The sequence below is a fragment of the Podarcis liolepis genome (genome assembly GCF_965112155.1).
Source record: "Podarcis liolepis genome assembly, chromosome: 8".
In the NCBI taxonomy this organism is placed as follows: Eukaryota; Metazoa; Chordata; class Lepidosauria; order Squamata; family Lacertidae; genus Podarcis; species Podarcis liolepis.
Window position 1 is genome coordinate 78,111,238 of NC_139560.1, and position 16,450 is coordinate 78,127,687.

The window sequence follows — 16,450 nt, forward strand, 5'->3', positions numbered from 1 at the left end:
CAGAATTTAGGTGACAAATGAAGTCTCCTGTATCCGTTGCAGTGATGATGCATGATTAGTCAGTTTCCTGCAGCAGACCTTGAGAGAATGGGATTAACTGGCATTTAGTAACATGGTTGGCCTTTGTATTTTTATGTACTGTAATTCCTTATATTACCTTGAGTACTACTTTTAGTGGAGAGGCAGTTGCATGTTTGATGATGATGATGCTGCTGCTGATGATGATGATAATAATAAATTATTTCTACCCCACCACGCCCATCTGGCTGGGTGTCTCCAGCCACTCTGGGCGGCTTCCAACAAAGTATTAAAATACAGTGGTCTGTTAAACATTAAAAGCTTCCCTAAACAGGGCTGCCTTCAGATGTCTTCTAAAAGTCTGGTAGTTGTTCTTTTCTTTGACATCTGGTGGGAGGATGTTCCACAGGGCGGGTGCCACTACCGAGAAGGCCCTCTCCCTGGTTCCCTGTAACTTGGCTTCTCACAGTGAGGGAACTGCCAGAAGACCCTCAGCACTGGACCTCAGAACGATGGGGGTGGAGACGCTCCTTGATTTATCTAGAGGCCAATTCCCCACCTTTGCAATACCAGGAAGGCTGTTGTTGTTGCTATTATCATTATTCAGTTTACACCCCGTCCTTCCTCCCAAACGAGCACTACATTTGCACCACTCAAAACAGGTTACAGCAATTAAAATACTGCATCCACAAAAGTAATAATATTAAACAAAGCAATTTAAAAATAAAAACAGGAACAGCAGATAAAACCCCAAAGAGAGCTTACAATATAAAGCATCCTATGTTGGCAAGAAGGGGCTCCAAACAAACCTCAGAGGGCAAGGTATTCCACTAAGTGTGGCCCTTTTTCTCTTTCTTTATCTGTTTCTGAATAAACCAGAGGTAGGTCACAGTGAATGTCCTCTCTGCCAGATCTTAGACATTGGGCAGGCTGGTACAGGAATAGGCGGCCCCTAAGGTATCTAATAGGGACGCGGATGGCGCTGTGGTCTAAACCACAGAGCCTAGGACTTGCCGATCAGAAGGTCGGTGGTTCGAATCCCCATGACGGGGTGAGCTCCCATTGCTCGGTCCCTGCTCCTGCCAACCTAGCAGTTCGAAAGCACGTCAAAAGTGCAAGTAGATAAATAGGTACCGCTCCAGCGGGAAGGTAAACGGCATTTCCATGTGCTGCTCTGTTTCGCCAGAAGCAACTTAGTCATGCTGGCCACATGACCCTGAAGCTGTACGCCTGCTCCCTCGGCCAATAAAGCGAGATGAGCGCCGCAACCCCAGAGTCGGCCATGACTGGACCTAACATTCAGGGGTCCCTTTACCTTTAAGGTATCTAATAAATTGTATCAATAAATGTATTTGCTCTTGGGCTTCAGCAAAATTTGCAAACTCTAAATGGAAAATAAAAGGTGGCGTATCAATCAGCGTAGGGAAGTTGGAAGATTTATTTGGCTGGGAGGAAAGTGTCAAACAGAGGCCCTAGGAATGTCTTTCTTTGCTGCTGCTGCTGCTGCTGCTGCTGCTGCTGTTGCAACAACAAATCATACGTTTTAATTTTTCACAGATGTACCAGTCAGAAACTGGAGCTCTAACAGAAGAAGATTTAACTTGCATTTTAAAGACTGCCATGGGGGTTTCAGATCTTAATGTGTCAAACCTTTTCAGAGCGATAGATGTCGACGAAAGGGGGGAAATTACATACGGTGAGTTCCGTGCTATGATTTTAGAAAGCCGCAGACAATGGGGAACTTTTGTGTGGCGGCCGGACATGTCCCACGGAAAAGAGCAGCTGCCTGGGGGCAAGTGTGACAGGTTCCTGGCCATTGTGTTGCATGGGAAGGGCTGTAGCTCAGAGTTTAAGTCCCAGCTTCAAACCCGAACATCTCCAGGTAGCGCTGGGAATGCCTCTGTCAGAAACCCTGAAAAGCCAGTCAGTACTAGATAGTCTGGCTCAATATGAAACAGCTTCCTGTGTTCATTAATGGGCTTCCTGGAATGTCTGTATATGGAGCATTATTATTTCTTGTTTATGTGCTATACCTTTTCCTCCACCTTGTATGGTCACCCCTTTGATCCCTCCAGCAACCCTGAGAGATAGTGCATGGTCCAAAGTAATCCAGAGAGCTTCCAAGCCAAATGGAAATTTGAACTTGGATCAGTCCAGGCCTAGTGCAGCACACTAGCTAAAGGTAGCTAAAGGTTCCATTCTGTTCTATGATCAGTGACCTTATGCTGCAGTGTTGGGCACTGTGATCTAAACCACTGAGCTTCTTGGGCTTGCCGATCAGAAGGTTGGCAGTTCAAATCTGTGTAACAGGGTGAGCTCCCATTGTTCTGTCCCAGCTCCTGCCAGTTTGAAAGCACACCAGTGCAAGTAGATAAATAGCTACAACTGTGGCAAGAAGGTAAACGGCGTTTCCTTGCTCTCTGGCTTCTGTCACGGTGTCCCATTGCACCAGAAGCAGTTTAGTCCTTCTGGCCACATGACCCGGAAAGCTGTCTGTGGACAAACGCCAGCTCCCTCAGCCTGAAAGTGAGATGAGCGCTGCAACCCCATAGTCGGTTTTGACTGGACTTAACTGTGCAGGGGTCCTTTGCCTTTTACCTTTACCTATTGTAATAAACCGACCTGTCAAGAAAAGGCCAACGCAAACAAACAAACCATTGCTTAAAGCTCGAGGTGGGGAGGGGAGGAACATATTAACGTGTAGTTCTGCAAATCATTTTGAGTTGTTAGCAAATGTTAGTGTTACTCAGGGAAAACCCATTGAAACTAATGAAAATGACTATCCTGTGTCAGTGGGTCTACTCTAAATATAATTTAATTGGGTCCAACCCTTTGGAAAATGCTCTTAAAGTTTGGCATGGGAGACTTAGTAACTAGCAATCTACTTAGTACTTTTATTGTCTTGCAGTCTTTCTTGATTTTGTAAGTAAAATGTCAATTTTAAACGCTTAAAATGTATGCTTGCTTTTATTAATTTCTAGAGGATTTCCACAAGTTTGCCGAAGTGTATCCAAACTTTGCTGAGGAGTATTTATATCCCGATCAAATGGAGACTGATAGCTGCCCTGCTCCTAACGGTTTCTGTACAGACTTCAGCCCAGAAACTACTGAAGACAGAAGAAATCACCTGCAGAAGAAACTGAATTAATGTTAACAATTCCAGCGTCCTCTTCTGGTGAGAGGAGCGTGTCCTGTCTTGGGCTCGTCATAGTCACACAACTATGTAATCTGAAGTATGTGAGGGGTGTGTAAGACAGAGAGGAAAGTGTGTGTGTGTGTGTGTGTGTGTGTGTGTGTGTGTGTGTGTGTTTGTGAGAGATAGAGAGAGAGAGAGAAGATTTTGCTGCATTAATGAGCATCTTCAGACTTCCTGTTTGGAAGATCTTGGTTTTTTCCATCAGCATCTTGGAAAGTAAAGAATGTAAATGAACTTTTAATTTGTGTACTTAAAAAGAAGATGCTTGCATATTTATATTCCATTGTTTAGTTCCATGTACAAAGTGTCCTACAAAGTGTGCATGTGTAAAGAATACTGTAGCTCCTATGGTGTTAAGTGCACTTCGGTGATTTAGTGTTATTCCTGTTTAGGGAATTGTTTGGGTTCAAGTTCCGCTTTCCTTCTTCATGTGAAGACACAACTATTTACTGCTGACTGTGGTCACTGGTCTTCTGAACAAGGCTAGCTCAATTTAGCCCTTTTGTTTTCATTTCAGCAAACAGTTAAAGGAAGAAAAGTATGCAAAAATATTTTTAACTAAGGAATTTTTAAAATTATTTTTCTTGTAAGAGGACTTTTTTGCCATTCAGTTCATGGTAGTATTAAAAATTGGAAGGGTGCGGTTGTTCCCTGGGTTGTGTGCATTCTGTGCTAAAAGCATGAAAACATCTGTACCAAGTAACATAAATTCAAAGAAAACTGAATTCCGAGGTTTATATAAACTAGATAATCTTCCACATTATATATAGTTCTGCTTTTCCTGAATGTGGGCAATGACCAAAACAAGTAAATAAATGAGGCGGGTTTGAGAGAGACTGAGGCCCAGTGTGATGTAGTACTTGAGAGTGTTAGCCTAGCGCCAGGAAGACCTGAGTTTGAATCCTGGCTCAGTCACAAAGCTCACCAGTTTACCTAGGGCCAGTCACACTCTCAGCCACACCCTGCCTCATAAGGTTGTTGTGAGAATGAAATGGACCGGAAGGAACCCTTGAGTTCCTTGGAAGAATGGTGGGGTACAAATTGCCCCTGACCTCTGGAAAGTCATATTATTCCTATTATAAAAAGCTGCTGAGATTTCATAGCCCAGATACTTTCACTTTTATCTTCACATCTTAAGGGCCAGAAATGTTCATTTTTTAAAAAATGAAAGCTAAAATTCTCAGGATGCTGAATACTGCCCTAAATTCAAATTTATTTAATTATTGGGTATGAACACAGAACACACACAGCCCTGGCCACATTCCTGCCTTTTCTGTTGTATTTCACTTAGGGTTTTCTAGCAGGGGATAATTAAACAAGGTATATTTTAAACAGCTTCAATGGATTTGGCTTTTTGCACAGAAACAACACAATGCATAATGGAGACTGAACAGGCATAAAATAAACCATTTTTAACACCAGAAAGCCATCAGTTCTTGTGAATTGCCCTTAGGCCTGTGGGCACAGGGAAGTATACAAATTTAATAAATAATAATAAAATAGTCCCTCATAATCACCCACAGATATCATAAGATTTGGTTGTACACATTTTCAGAAAGAACGCTTGGTAACATCTGACTCCATTTTTTTTACTATCCCTGCCTTAGTGACTTTTTCATTGCAAGACGCTTTTCAAATCAATGTATTGCCTCAAATGGTCACAAAACCTCATTGTTCTAAAATGTGTTCTCCTACAGTCCACAGTTTTTCTACAGTTAAAAACTGGACATTAAAAAAAATAAATGGTATAAATTACTGTATTACATCAGCTTTCTAACCCCCTTTTAATGTATACAGAGATCGAAAAGAAGAGGACAAAGGCACATGGAGGCGTTTTACCTATGAATCTGCTTGCTTCCAAAATGCTGTTGGGATCACATAATTTTGAGCAACTATTTAGGTTGCTATAGGTTTGGAAGATAATTTTCCCCTCCTCAAATCAAGAAGTTGCACACATAGTTTCAGTGAGAATTGCCATTATGTCAGTAAATGGTATTCATCTGAACGGTGATTCTCCATGGCCTGAGAACGGTCATTGGTTGGGCTATGGCTCCATCTTGGGAACAAAGACAGGAGCGGAACTTCAGAGAAGTAGACAGCTCCCACAATCCAGTTTGCAAACTTGTTTTGTTATCAGAAAATGGCAGAATCCTTGGTCTGCATCAAAGTAGCCTCAAGTTAACAGAGCATTGAAACCTGATCAAAAGTTAACCTGAATGGCATTGTGCCCTATCTGAAGAAGAAGAGAAGAAGAGTTTGGATTTGCTATCCCGCTTTATCACTACCCTAAGGAGTCTCAAAGCGGCTAACAATCTCCTTTCCCTTCCTCCCCCACAACAAACACTCTTGTGAGGTGAGTGAGGCTGAGAGACTTCAGAGAAGTGTGACTAGCCCAAGGTCACCCAGCAGCTGCATGTGGAGGTGCGAGGAATCGAACCCAGTTCACCAGATTACAAGACTACCGCTCTTAACCACTACCACTACACCACACTGGCTGAGCAAAGAAGTGGGGGATTTTTGCTTGCTTCTCCTCACTGCAGTACTGCCTGCTTTCTGGACTCCTAAAACTACATCAAACTACAGGGAAGTGAATCAGCTTTCTTTTGCTACAAAGCAGTCCACCATTTAATTTCCTTTGCCATTGCAAACACACATGCATGCCAAAATTATACAGGTCTAGTTTCAAATGTGTGAGCTTCCTTTTACATCTCATTTATTCAAATGTCAATTATGTTGTCTGAGAGTGCAGAATTTTTTTTCTGGCTTTCCAGCAGGAAAAGTCCTTAGGGTTGAAAAGTCTGCTTGGTGAAGGCAGGGCACAAAGCACTGGATAGCAAATTGATGCACATTGTCGCTTTCACCAACGACCAGTGGACTTGAACATACTAATCCTAGCATTGCACACCCTATCACTGAAGGCTTGCATCCAACGTAATTGCCACTCCTGGCAGGGAGACCTGTACTTTTGAATCCAGGGTCCATCCAACACATGGCCAGCAGAAGACAGCAAGGAAATGTGCACAGGATCGTGTCTGCTATAGGCTGTTGCCCACTGGAACAAGAGAAGTGCTAATTGAAAGCGGTAGTGGTGATGTTTGGCCCAGACTGTGATTTGAGCCACGGGCATTCAGAGGTCAAGGACTTCTTCCAAGAACATTACACCTGCCTTTTTGAAAGAGGCCAGAACCTTGATCTTCAAAATGTAGTCTAGAGAGAGCAACATCATACCTGTGGAGGTTTCAAGAAGCATTCCAAGATGGACCAACTGTCCAATCAGAGACAGGTGATTCTTGCCTAGGTTTACAAGGAATCCCTGGGTCTCTACCCAAGGAGGAGTCAAAGCCATGTCTCAAAGGGCCCAAGTCAGAGTGGTACAGCCGATAAGGAGATTGCCCTGGAAGCAGAGGTGAGCCACCAGGGCAACCATACTCTGTGCGGAGGTCTGAAGTGCTGTAGCCAAGTAGAAAGGAAGGGCCCAGTATTGAAGATGATTCTGGTCAAATGAAAACTACAGGTACTTCCTGTGATTGCAGTGAATGGGGATGTGCAGCTATGTTTCCTGAAATCTATGGGCACTAAGAAAAACAGTGTTTGGATACAGTCTTAGGTGGAGGCCAGAGATTGCATCCATAACTTATTGTAAGCGACCCACTGGTTCTGGAACTTGAAATCTAGCAAAGTCATCCAGGACTAGCCATCCTTCTTTGGCAGCAAATGAATATTGAATGGGTGAGGAACCTTATTTGTTCTGAGCCAACATTAGCAGTTGGGTAGGACTTCTCACCTGTCAGTCACGCATCATTATGATGTCACGTAATTGACAGTGTCCTGCCCACTTGTCAAAATTCTTATGCAGGGATTATGGAAGTGACAAACAGGGGGAGGAAGAAAGAATTGTTTAGCAAGCAAAGGCAATGCAGGAGTTCTCCTGAGCTCTGTCTTTGCTTGAAAATCATACTTTTTTCCTCTCCCCCACAGGGGAAGGGGAGAAAGTTGCATTTTGCAGCAAAGACAGGATTGCCGGAGAAGTATTCAGCTGCAACAGGGATGAGGGGAGAAAGAAACTGTGTGAGAGAAAAACCTAAACTGCACCAGAAAAGATAGAAAGAATGCCACAGGTAGCTGGGGAGGAAATAAAGAGACAAGATAATGAAGAAAGGAAGAAACCAATGAATTATAATCCTGAGGAGAGTAAATGAATGGGAGCTCTAAGGAAAACATCCTGCTTCAACAAAGGTCGGAGCAAACAGGATTGTTAGAGGTGCCTGCTTCTACGAAGTTCTTGCTCCTACTGTTCCCCACCAGATGGAACTGTTTCCCAACCTGTGATCTTCTCAGGTCATGGAAGAATCTCCTGGCTTTTCATTGATCCGTCTTATTTCCCACAAAGCTTCTCACTCTCTGATCTTGCCTTTCATATGCTTGACTGCGCATCCAGCTGCCACATATTTCCTCATCCCCCACTCTGGGTGCTTCCAGACTAGGGTTAACTCTAGAGTTGCCCCTTTTTGTCCACTCGCTTTTTATCAGGCACCTGCCATTAAAATGGTCGTGCTGCCTTTTCTGTACTTATTCCATTTCCCTTTTCGGAGCTCACAAAATCCCAACTTTTGGAGGGGAAGGAACAAAACAGGAGAGCAATCTCTAGCCTTAGAATACCATCGTATTTTATTAAATTTGTATACCGCCCTTCCTCCATAAATCTCAGAGCAGTTACAAGATTGAAACACAATGCTACTCTTCCATCCATTTCAAGAGCTGTAGATTTGACATCACGTGGGGACACCTTCAGTGTTACTTTTCCAGTTGGTGCTATTTTAGCAACATGGGTCGTCGTTTTGTACTCTTTTATTTTGGTGCAGTCTTTTACTTTCAAGCATTTTAATGCATTTGTAAATTGTGTGTTTAGGTCCATTGTTACAACTCCACTCAGAAGGCTGTTGTGATGTTCACAGTTGTGGACAGAACATAGCAGGGTACACACATAGAACCGTAGAATTCTAGAGGTGGAAGGGACCCTTAGGATCATCTAGTCCAACCCCCTGAAATACAGGAATATGCAACTGTCCCATACGGGGATCGAACCTGCGACCTTGGTGTTATCAGCACCATGCTCTAACCAATTGAGCTAACTGTTCTACCCCTTAAAGTGTAGGAACCTAGGGGCAATGCTGCATGTAGAAAAGCAGTGATTGAACAATGCTAAAAGTAAACACTAGCGGTGTGAAAGCTCCCATTGTGCCGTGTAATTTCTGACTAATACACAACATGCACCATATGAAATGCTATGGGAGAATGCCCCTTTGCCTGTGAATGACTAGAGCAGATACTTTTCTTCTCTCGATGGCAATACCATGAAGAATAGAGACATCGTCGTCGTATTTTTAAAAGATTAATTTCATTCTGAAGAGAGATCAAACTTCTGGTTTATTTACATGCCTGCTCTATTCAGAGACTAATTTTCGTATTCATTGTGGGTAGAGATAACAGAGCCTATACGAAGCCTGAACATTGTGCAAATGGCCCTATTGAAGCTGGTGGGGTGGTGTATTGCAAAATTGGGACCAAAGAATCAAGGACACTTTTGTTGTCGTTAAGAGCTGTTATGATCACTTCAGTCCAGCTGCTGTTAGTGGGAACAGCTTTCGATACATTTCAGCTTGTTTGTGGGATAATGACCATAATATAGAGTCCTACTTCAGTAAGTTAAGTGTCAACAGCATTTTTATACTGCCTACTGTCATTTAAATGAATTTTAATGTGGGGATATTTTTTTCATAACTTTCAGAAGCATAAAGGTTTTTACATAGAGTAACACCAGGAGCTGTTGTGTTATCGAGTTAGGTGTTTTTTTGTTTTGTTTTGTTTCGTTTCGCTATTGATCCTCTTCTGAAGAATTGCTTTAACCTCAGCAATCTCCAGGTCTTGCAAGGCATGTGGAGAAGTAGGTGCTGTAAAGAACAAAAACAAAACAACCCTGTAATCCTCCTCATGGAATGCCTTTAGAAGTTTCACAGGTAAATTCCATATAGAGTCTGGAATGTGTAGTATCTTTTATCTGAAAATTAGGTGGGTAAGATGGGATTAGGAAAAAGGCAGACGAAGGCTATTTTCAATAGGTTCCCTATGCTATTAGCCCTGGAATGATGCCTATTCTCCCGTCTCTCCCACTTTGCCAAATTTATATAGGAATATGACAGCATGTGTAACCATTTGCGTAAATTTATCTTTGTACGATCTCAGCCAATGTGTTTCATGTGAATTTGGGTCAAGTGAGTTGCATTAGATCCCACTTCTTGAATTTGAAGGATTAGATTGCAGTGCTTGAGACTCCCATTGTCCAAGGCGCATTTTGCAACAGGGAATTTCATTAGCGCGAGCAGTTTCTGAGCTGTGGGCGCACGCACCTGAGATTTCAGATTAAAACTGCAGAGAGGAATGAAAGGAAGACCTTTTTCTGCCTCCCCATTTCCAGCTACTCTCTGAAAACTGGAGAAGAGACTTTCTTAAGAATATCAGGAAGGTGGGCAGGGGAAGGACTAGACCATGTGAAAAATGAACATAATATTTTAGTTGCAGTTCATTCATTTTCAGCTTTGTATTCTTGTTACTATAAAGTGCACCTAGACATTCCGCTGTTGCACCCATAACCTAGGTTTATGGTGCCATTGAGCTCCATATCTCAGTTTCTAACACTGTTAGACTGCCTCCTGAAAGCAACAAGCTTCAGATTTTAGGGGGGGGGAACCCTCAGAATTCCAGCTACCCTGAGAGTGGGGGGTGATTCTCTGAAGTGCCGATCCTTAGGTAGCCAAATTAGCACCATCCAAGCAGAAGATGGGAGGGTTGCAGGAATAAAAGCAACAGGAACCTAAAGTAGGATATAGCATCCTTCCTGTCTACAGAATGCTCTGCATTTGTGGTGGAACAGAAAAGTGGGGTGGTTGGGATGGAGTTTAGGAAAGGGTGTCGGTGGCAGAAACCCTGAAAAGGAACATTCCATCCTGCAATGTTTTTTCGGAGGTCCAGCTCATAGTTTAAAACTCTGTAATAAGCTGCCAGTTCCATTCTTCAACAACACACTTTATCACTGTATTCCTTCAAATGTCTGTCTTTGAACAAAAGCTCTCAAAGCTGATGCCTGGTAAGCTCTGGCTAAAATTAAGCAGAGCTCAGAGAAAGAGCCTTTGGGTTAAACAGTGAGGGGCTGACATGGTAAAAAAGGCATTTTGCAGGGAAGTTACAAGTTGGAATATTTTGTGTGTCAAGGGTCTGCTGTACATATTTAGCAGGTTTGCTTGCGATGCTTAAACCATGGTCTAGCACTTTGTGCATGAGCCTGGGCGAGCCTAAGCAAAGTCTCAAGCTTACACACTCTCCTTTCCTCTTCCTCTTCCTCGGCTGGGAGAACTTCTACTTCTGCTTTCAGTGTTCTGGTGCACCATTATGTATGACCCAAGAGCCATGGTTTAAAGGAAACTCTGGATAAGTTACAGTAAGCCAGCTAGCATCATAAAGCATGGTTTGAAGTTAACTTGGCTTTAAACCACAATTCCCAGTTCAAGCATAACAACAAGCCAGCATTTGTAGAAACAAAAGTAAGCATGGCAAAAGTTCTCTTGCCTGAGCCAGGAGGAGGGCTGAGCTTGTGAACCAATGTGCATAGTGCTAATTGCAACTTCGTTTTTGGCTTTCTGTTTTAAAAGGGCACAAACTTAGATAGCTGGAGCTTTGTTTAGGTTGTGTGGAGTCATGCAGTCCTAATCTGTCCAAGCTTGGCAGGTACAAGTTTAACAGTGGAATAGAATTCATTGGCTCCTTTTGAGGCATCAGAAGAGCTTCCAAGTGTGGATGACATTTAAAAACACTCCTTTCCGTGCAAAGCTATAGTGAAATGGTAACTGAGACACAACTGATCATGTTTGCATAGCATCATTTATTTAATTTTTTTTAAAAGCCCATATAACAAGTGTACAATATGACCACTTCTTCATCTGTTATGTTTCCCCCATGATCAAAGGGAAGTCCTAATAAATTACTACTTTGCTTTGTAGTAGCACAGAAGACTCACTGTATCTGGAGTCAGAGGCATTCAAATATGGGAAGTTAAGGTAAAATTGTGCAATACAGCTGTCTGCAAAATTAGCTTGAGGCCTAACTTTCTGTGATTTTATTGATGAAATCACCAGTGTGCTTTGTCAAAGGAATCTCAGTGTGCCTCACATATTCTTCTATTTCAGATTGGGGAAAAATCGATAGGGGCGAATAATTAGATGGATAAGGCAAAATATGTTGCATCAACATTTTTTAATAAAACATGACAATATCTATTTTACTTCTCTGTATTAAACATAGTTGTTGTAAGAACACTTTGGTTTTCAGATGACATCCATTATCAGATGCTTCCCCACTCGAGCCTCTTGCTAAGAACATTATCAAACCAATTGAGGTAAACAAATTTAGGGAAGATTATCTCACAAAATGGAAGGATTAAACTGCTTCCACTGCTCTTGCCTTCCTGCTATTTAATTAGAGCCTTGCAGCTTAAGGCAATAAATGTTCAGATAAAAGTGTGTCAGTGGCAGTTTGTGACGACAAACTTCAGAACTTCAGAACAGGGAGAAGTAATAGTTTCTCAACATTTCTAAAAGGGCAAAACCAGTCGAGGATGAATTTCAAATTTGGATTTGACTTTTGCTCTCTGATTTAGAAGCTAGTTGCTTTTCAGACAATCAAAGCTGATAGGCATTGACTCTCATTGTGATTTCTCATCAGTGTCAATCAATAAAATCTGCAGGAAATTGATTCCTTCCTTTAAAAACAAATTAGCAAGGATAAAACTTTTTAAATATCTGTTGGCTTCTATTTTGAACTTGCAGTTTCTGGTTCAAAAATAGAAATGTTTCCCATGCTAAAGAACTCAATTGGTTTTTTAAAAAAATATTTCTGTACAGTGGTGCCCCACAAGACGAATGCCACGCAAGACGAAAAACTCGCTAGACGAAAGGGTTTTTCGGTTTTGCGTTGCTTCGCTAGACGAATTTCCCTATGGGCTTGCTTCGCAAGACGAAAACGTCTTGCGCTTTTTTTTAAAGCTGCTTGAAGAGGCGCAGTTGCAACGGACCGTGCTTTGCAAGACGAAAAACATGGCAAGACGAAAAGACTCGCGGAACGAATTCTTTTCGTCTTGCGAGGCACCACTGTACTTAAAAGAAATGTAAATATAGGTTTTCTGTCCGCTGAGCTCATTGCAACCCTTTTATTGATGTCTTCTTCATTTACACCTCTTTTGGGTGCTGACATCTAAATATTATGGACCTCATCATGGACCTCTTACAGGCCCCTACTGACCTGTATGGCTTTTACACATTCTGCCCCCCTGAATAACTACTACTTCTGGTGTGAACAATAATAGTCTATGCAAGATTAATTCGAACCATAGTGGAATTATCATAGATCAGCACCAATGCGTGTTCTGAACAAGCTATCCCGCCTCCTAGTTAAGAGTTTCAAATATACTTAGTCCAGCAGCTTTCTCCTCTTGTAAGGGTTTGACATCAAGCTTTTTACATGGTGAAGTTTTCTTGAAGTGCGGCATTTTTTGCTCCTCCTGGTCACATGAACTTATGAACCACCCCCGCATGAAACTTTTCATGATGGATCATCTGTAGTCTTTATAAGTCTTTATCAGATAGAAATTTCTGGAGGAAAGGTTGTGTAGAATTCCGTCACAAGGATACCCTTGCCGCCTCTCGAAAATTCAGAGAAGTGGGGAACATTTTAATACTTTGGCTTAGTGCATAAACTGATATTTTAGCAGCATGCACAGTGCATTTTTGAAGTGGCTACGGCATGGTCTCTGGTCATCCCTCTCTAACCTTTCTTTTCAAAATTCGGTAATGAAGTTCAGCAGTGCTTTTGGCACCAGCAAGCCACTATAAGCTTCCCAAGTGTCTCGACTATTTGACTTTAATGGCTCTAATATCACATTGCAGCACTGAGGCCAAGGGCCAAGTCTAGAGAGTGATGGGGAATCCTGAGCTCATATTCTGGGTTGTAAAACGGCTGTGGGAGCATCCATCTTGAATCTCTTTTCTCAGACACTGCTTTTATTCCAAGTCTACCTCCTTTTCTGTAGGCATCTGTGTTCTCAGTTTTACTGTTGCTGAAAATGAGGAGGAAAATACCTCTGCTAAAATAAAAATATGGGGCCTCATCTTTAAGCCTATAAAGGTTAAAGGACTCAAGTGATGTTTAGAAACTGTTCAGGATACAAATAATCTCATTACTAGTTCCACATGTATCCAGTGGCCTCTGGACTCGTGTTTCTTAGGCAGCAGTTTCTACCCGCCTCGTGCCGTCTGACAAATTGCTTTTGAAATTTAGAGTTTGTGATACGATATTAGTTAGGGTGGGAGTCTTCTGTGCATAGGGAACAAGTTATAAATTTAAGTCACAGCCATAATTTTGTTTTTCTAAAAGCATCTAATGTAGAACTGGGACCAAAACTGAATCAAACAATGTCCATGCTGACAAACTGCTAGAAAACAAAATAACTGACTTTACAAGTCATTTCAAAAAGTGACATGTATATTTTTAATTCCTATCAAACATGAAAAATGTCTTTCGGGTGATGAAAGTGTAAGAGTAAAAATCTTGAAAGCTCTTAATATATATATTTTCCACATATCTCACCTTATACTGTGAAAATCAATCTGTACACTTCGTGAAGAGCAGAAGTATAAATAAGCCAGCATTAAGTTTGAACTTTCTAATTAAAAAAATGGGAGAACAAATATTCTTGTATAGATAAGATTTCACAAGTAATAGGATACATTTAAGATGTCAGATTGCTGTAGCTGGTGAAACGTTTTTGTGTTCTGTTTACATCGACTACTGTTTTTTCTATGATTATTTTTAGGGGAGAAAAAGCATTTTAAAGTAATAATTGTTATACCTTAGAACTTTAATATGTAACTAGCTCCTCTTAAACAAGCTCTGAAATTCATAATTTAAGGGCCAAGGTAACTACATTTGTGGTCCTACACATCTACTAGCTTTGTATGAAGTACTTTATAACTTAAAAGTTACAGCAGTTTATTAAACTATCTCCAAGATTGTTGCAGTGGGGTCATTTTCTATATCTTTTTGTATCTCCTGATATCTGCATAGCCATTATGGACAAAAATTATTTTGAGGGGGGGCTTCAAAACATTGAACCATTATTTGATGTTTTTAAACCTTTTAAAATTATTGTGAATACAAAATCAAACTATAGTGTCCTGTTTATATATATTGTCTAGCATTGCTACATTTGTGATATTATTATTTTTAACATAATTAAGTTTGGAGAAAAAATACTAGTCTCTTGAACAGGTCAGTTTGGAGGCTGCTTTGCTACTGTGATATCCAATGTGGACCACTACCTAAAGGTGGGGGGGGGGGAACGGGACTCTAATTGGACCAATAACCTTTGCTGATATGACAATACCTTTATCCTATTTGTGCTATTTGATGAGGAAATTAATGCGTTTGACTTTAGTGGCAATTAAATCCGCGCTGTGGTCTAAACCACTGATCCTCTTGGGCTTGCCCATCAGAATGTCGGCGCTTCGAATCCCAGTGATGGGGTGAGCTCCCGTTGCTCGGTCCCAGCTCCTGTCAACCTAGCAGTTCGAAAGCATGTCAAAGTGCAAGTAGATAAATAGGTACCGCTATGGCGGGAAGGTAAACGGTGTTTCTGTGCGCTGCTCTGGTTTGCCAGAAGCGGCTTAGTCATGCTGGCCACATGACCCGGAAGCTGTCTGCAGACAAATGCCGGCTCATCGGCCTATAGAGCGAGATGAGCGCCGCAACCCCAGAGTCGTCCACGACTGGACCTAACGGTCAGGGGTACCTTTACCTTTACTTTACTTAAAATCAGCGATATACATTCCATGGCAATCAGTGCTACAGAATCAAGTTTTTCTGTGTTTAAGTGAGATAAAATAACTCGGGGGGCAGTTTTCTAATGCTGTATCTTTGCGTATTACGCATGATGTATTGTACTGATTTAAGCTAAGAATCCTGGAACCAACATTTCTGATACAGAAGTACCTTTTCCACTTGAGTTTCTGTTGTGTACATGTACAAAGGCAATTGTTTCCATGATAAAATAAATGGGATTAACCATAGTTCAAACAAGAATATACTTTGCCTAGCTGGATCTACAGTCACTTGTTACGTCAGCAAATAAATGCTTTCGAGGAGGACAGTATATCAGCTGTTACATCAACACAATGATGTCATGTAGCCATTGCACTGGATTGGAGTGGAAGCATTTATCAGTGCTGAAATGTTTCATTTCATTGTCTACTGAAATCATCTTTCAAAGAATGTTACTTTTTTGTACAATGTCTCAAGTTTATATAGTCTGACTGTATCTGATATCAGTACTATTCACCAATTTCCTAAAGGAAATACCTCACTTTGAGCAATCTATTTTTTTGTAACCGTCAAGTGAGTGGAATTCTGTGTCTTCGTTACTGATTGTAAAGTGCTATAAACTGAACCAAGCCAAGGAACAAAATAATAATGGCTTTTAATGGTTTACCGTTATGAGACATGCTGATTTCCTTAAAATAAATCTGGTGTTTGTTTTTAAACATTAGGAAAGTGTCTTATTTCAAGATTTTGTCTGTGCACTATAGAATCACTGCTCATTTTGCCTGGTTGGGTTTTGTCCCGTTCCCCCCCCCCCCCCCCGTCCCCCGACTGGCTTTCTGTAAGCTGAATTTTTAATCGGGAGACAAATTAAAAGAACGGGACAAGCAAAGTATTTGGCTTTCATTAGTATCTTTTATGTTGTAGTGGAATGTCTTTTTAAGTGGGCCACACAAAAAATGAGAAAATGGGTAGTAGTCTATTGGTCTATTCTGAATATCGCTTAGTTGACATTAATGGGCCTAACTTAGTTGTGTTTATTAATTTAAATGGGTCTACTTTGAGTAAAATTTAGTGGCCTACCACCCTATGTCTGGGGTGCTATTATACATTTGGTAGTACTCTCATTGTTCCACATCAGCGATAAAAGGGGAAAGGGAGACACAAGTTAATTCGTGAAGACGTATGTTTCTGATCTCAAGATCACAACACAACCTGCTGGTTTATTTTAGTGCACATGCACCCTGTCCAGATTTGCAGCAGAAACTGCTAAATAGGGGAGGGGGTACTTCTTGGAGGAGAAATGATCAGTTT

The 16,450-nt window shown here is 41.4% G+C and overlaps 1 protein-coding gene and 1 long non-coding RNA gene across 2 annotated transcripts in view; one reads left to right on the forward strand and one right to left on the reverse strand.

The window, feature by feature from the left end:
* Positions 1 to 7,313, forward strand: part of LPCAT1 (lysophosphatidylcholine acyltransferase 1) — a 48,641-nt gene extending 41,328 nt beyond the window's left edge. Inside the window, exons 13-14 of the mRNA XM_083519428.1 lie at positions 1,576 to 1,714; positions 3,000 to 7,313. Coding sequence (XP_083375554.1) covers positions 1,576 to 1,714; positions 3,000 to 3,166 — 306 coding nt within the window. The 3' untranslated portion in view covers positions 3,167 to 7,313. The remainder of the gene's footprint in view (positions 1 to 1,575; positions 1,715 to 2,999) is intronic.
* On the reverse strand, positions 4,490 to 16,428 carry LOC310714415. Its single transcript, XR_014529725.1, has 2 exons — positions 12,413 to 16,428; positions 4,490 to 12,160 (listed from the first exon to the last, which is right to left on the reverse strand). It is a non-coding gene; the product is annotated as an uncharacterized lncRNA (long non-coding RNA).
* Between the last annotated feature and the right edge of the window lie 22 nt (positions 16,429 to 16,450).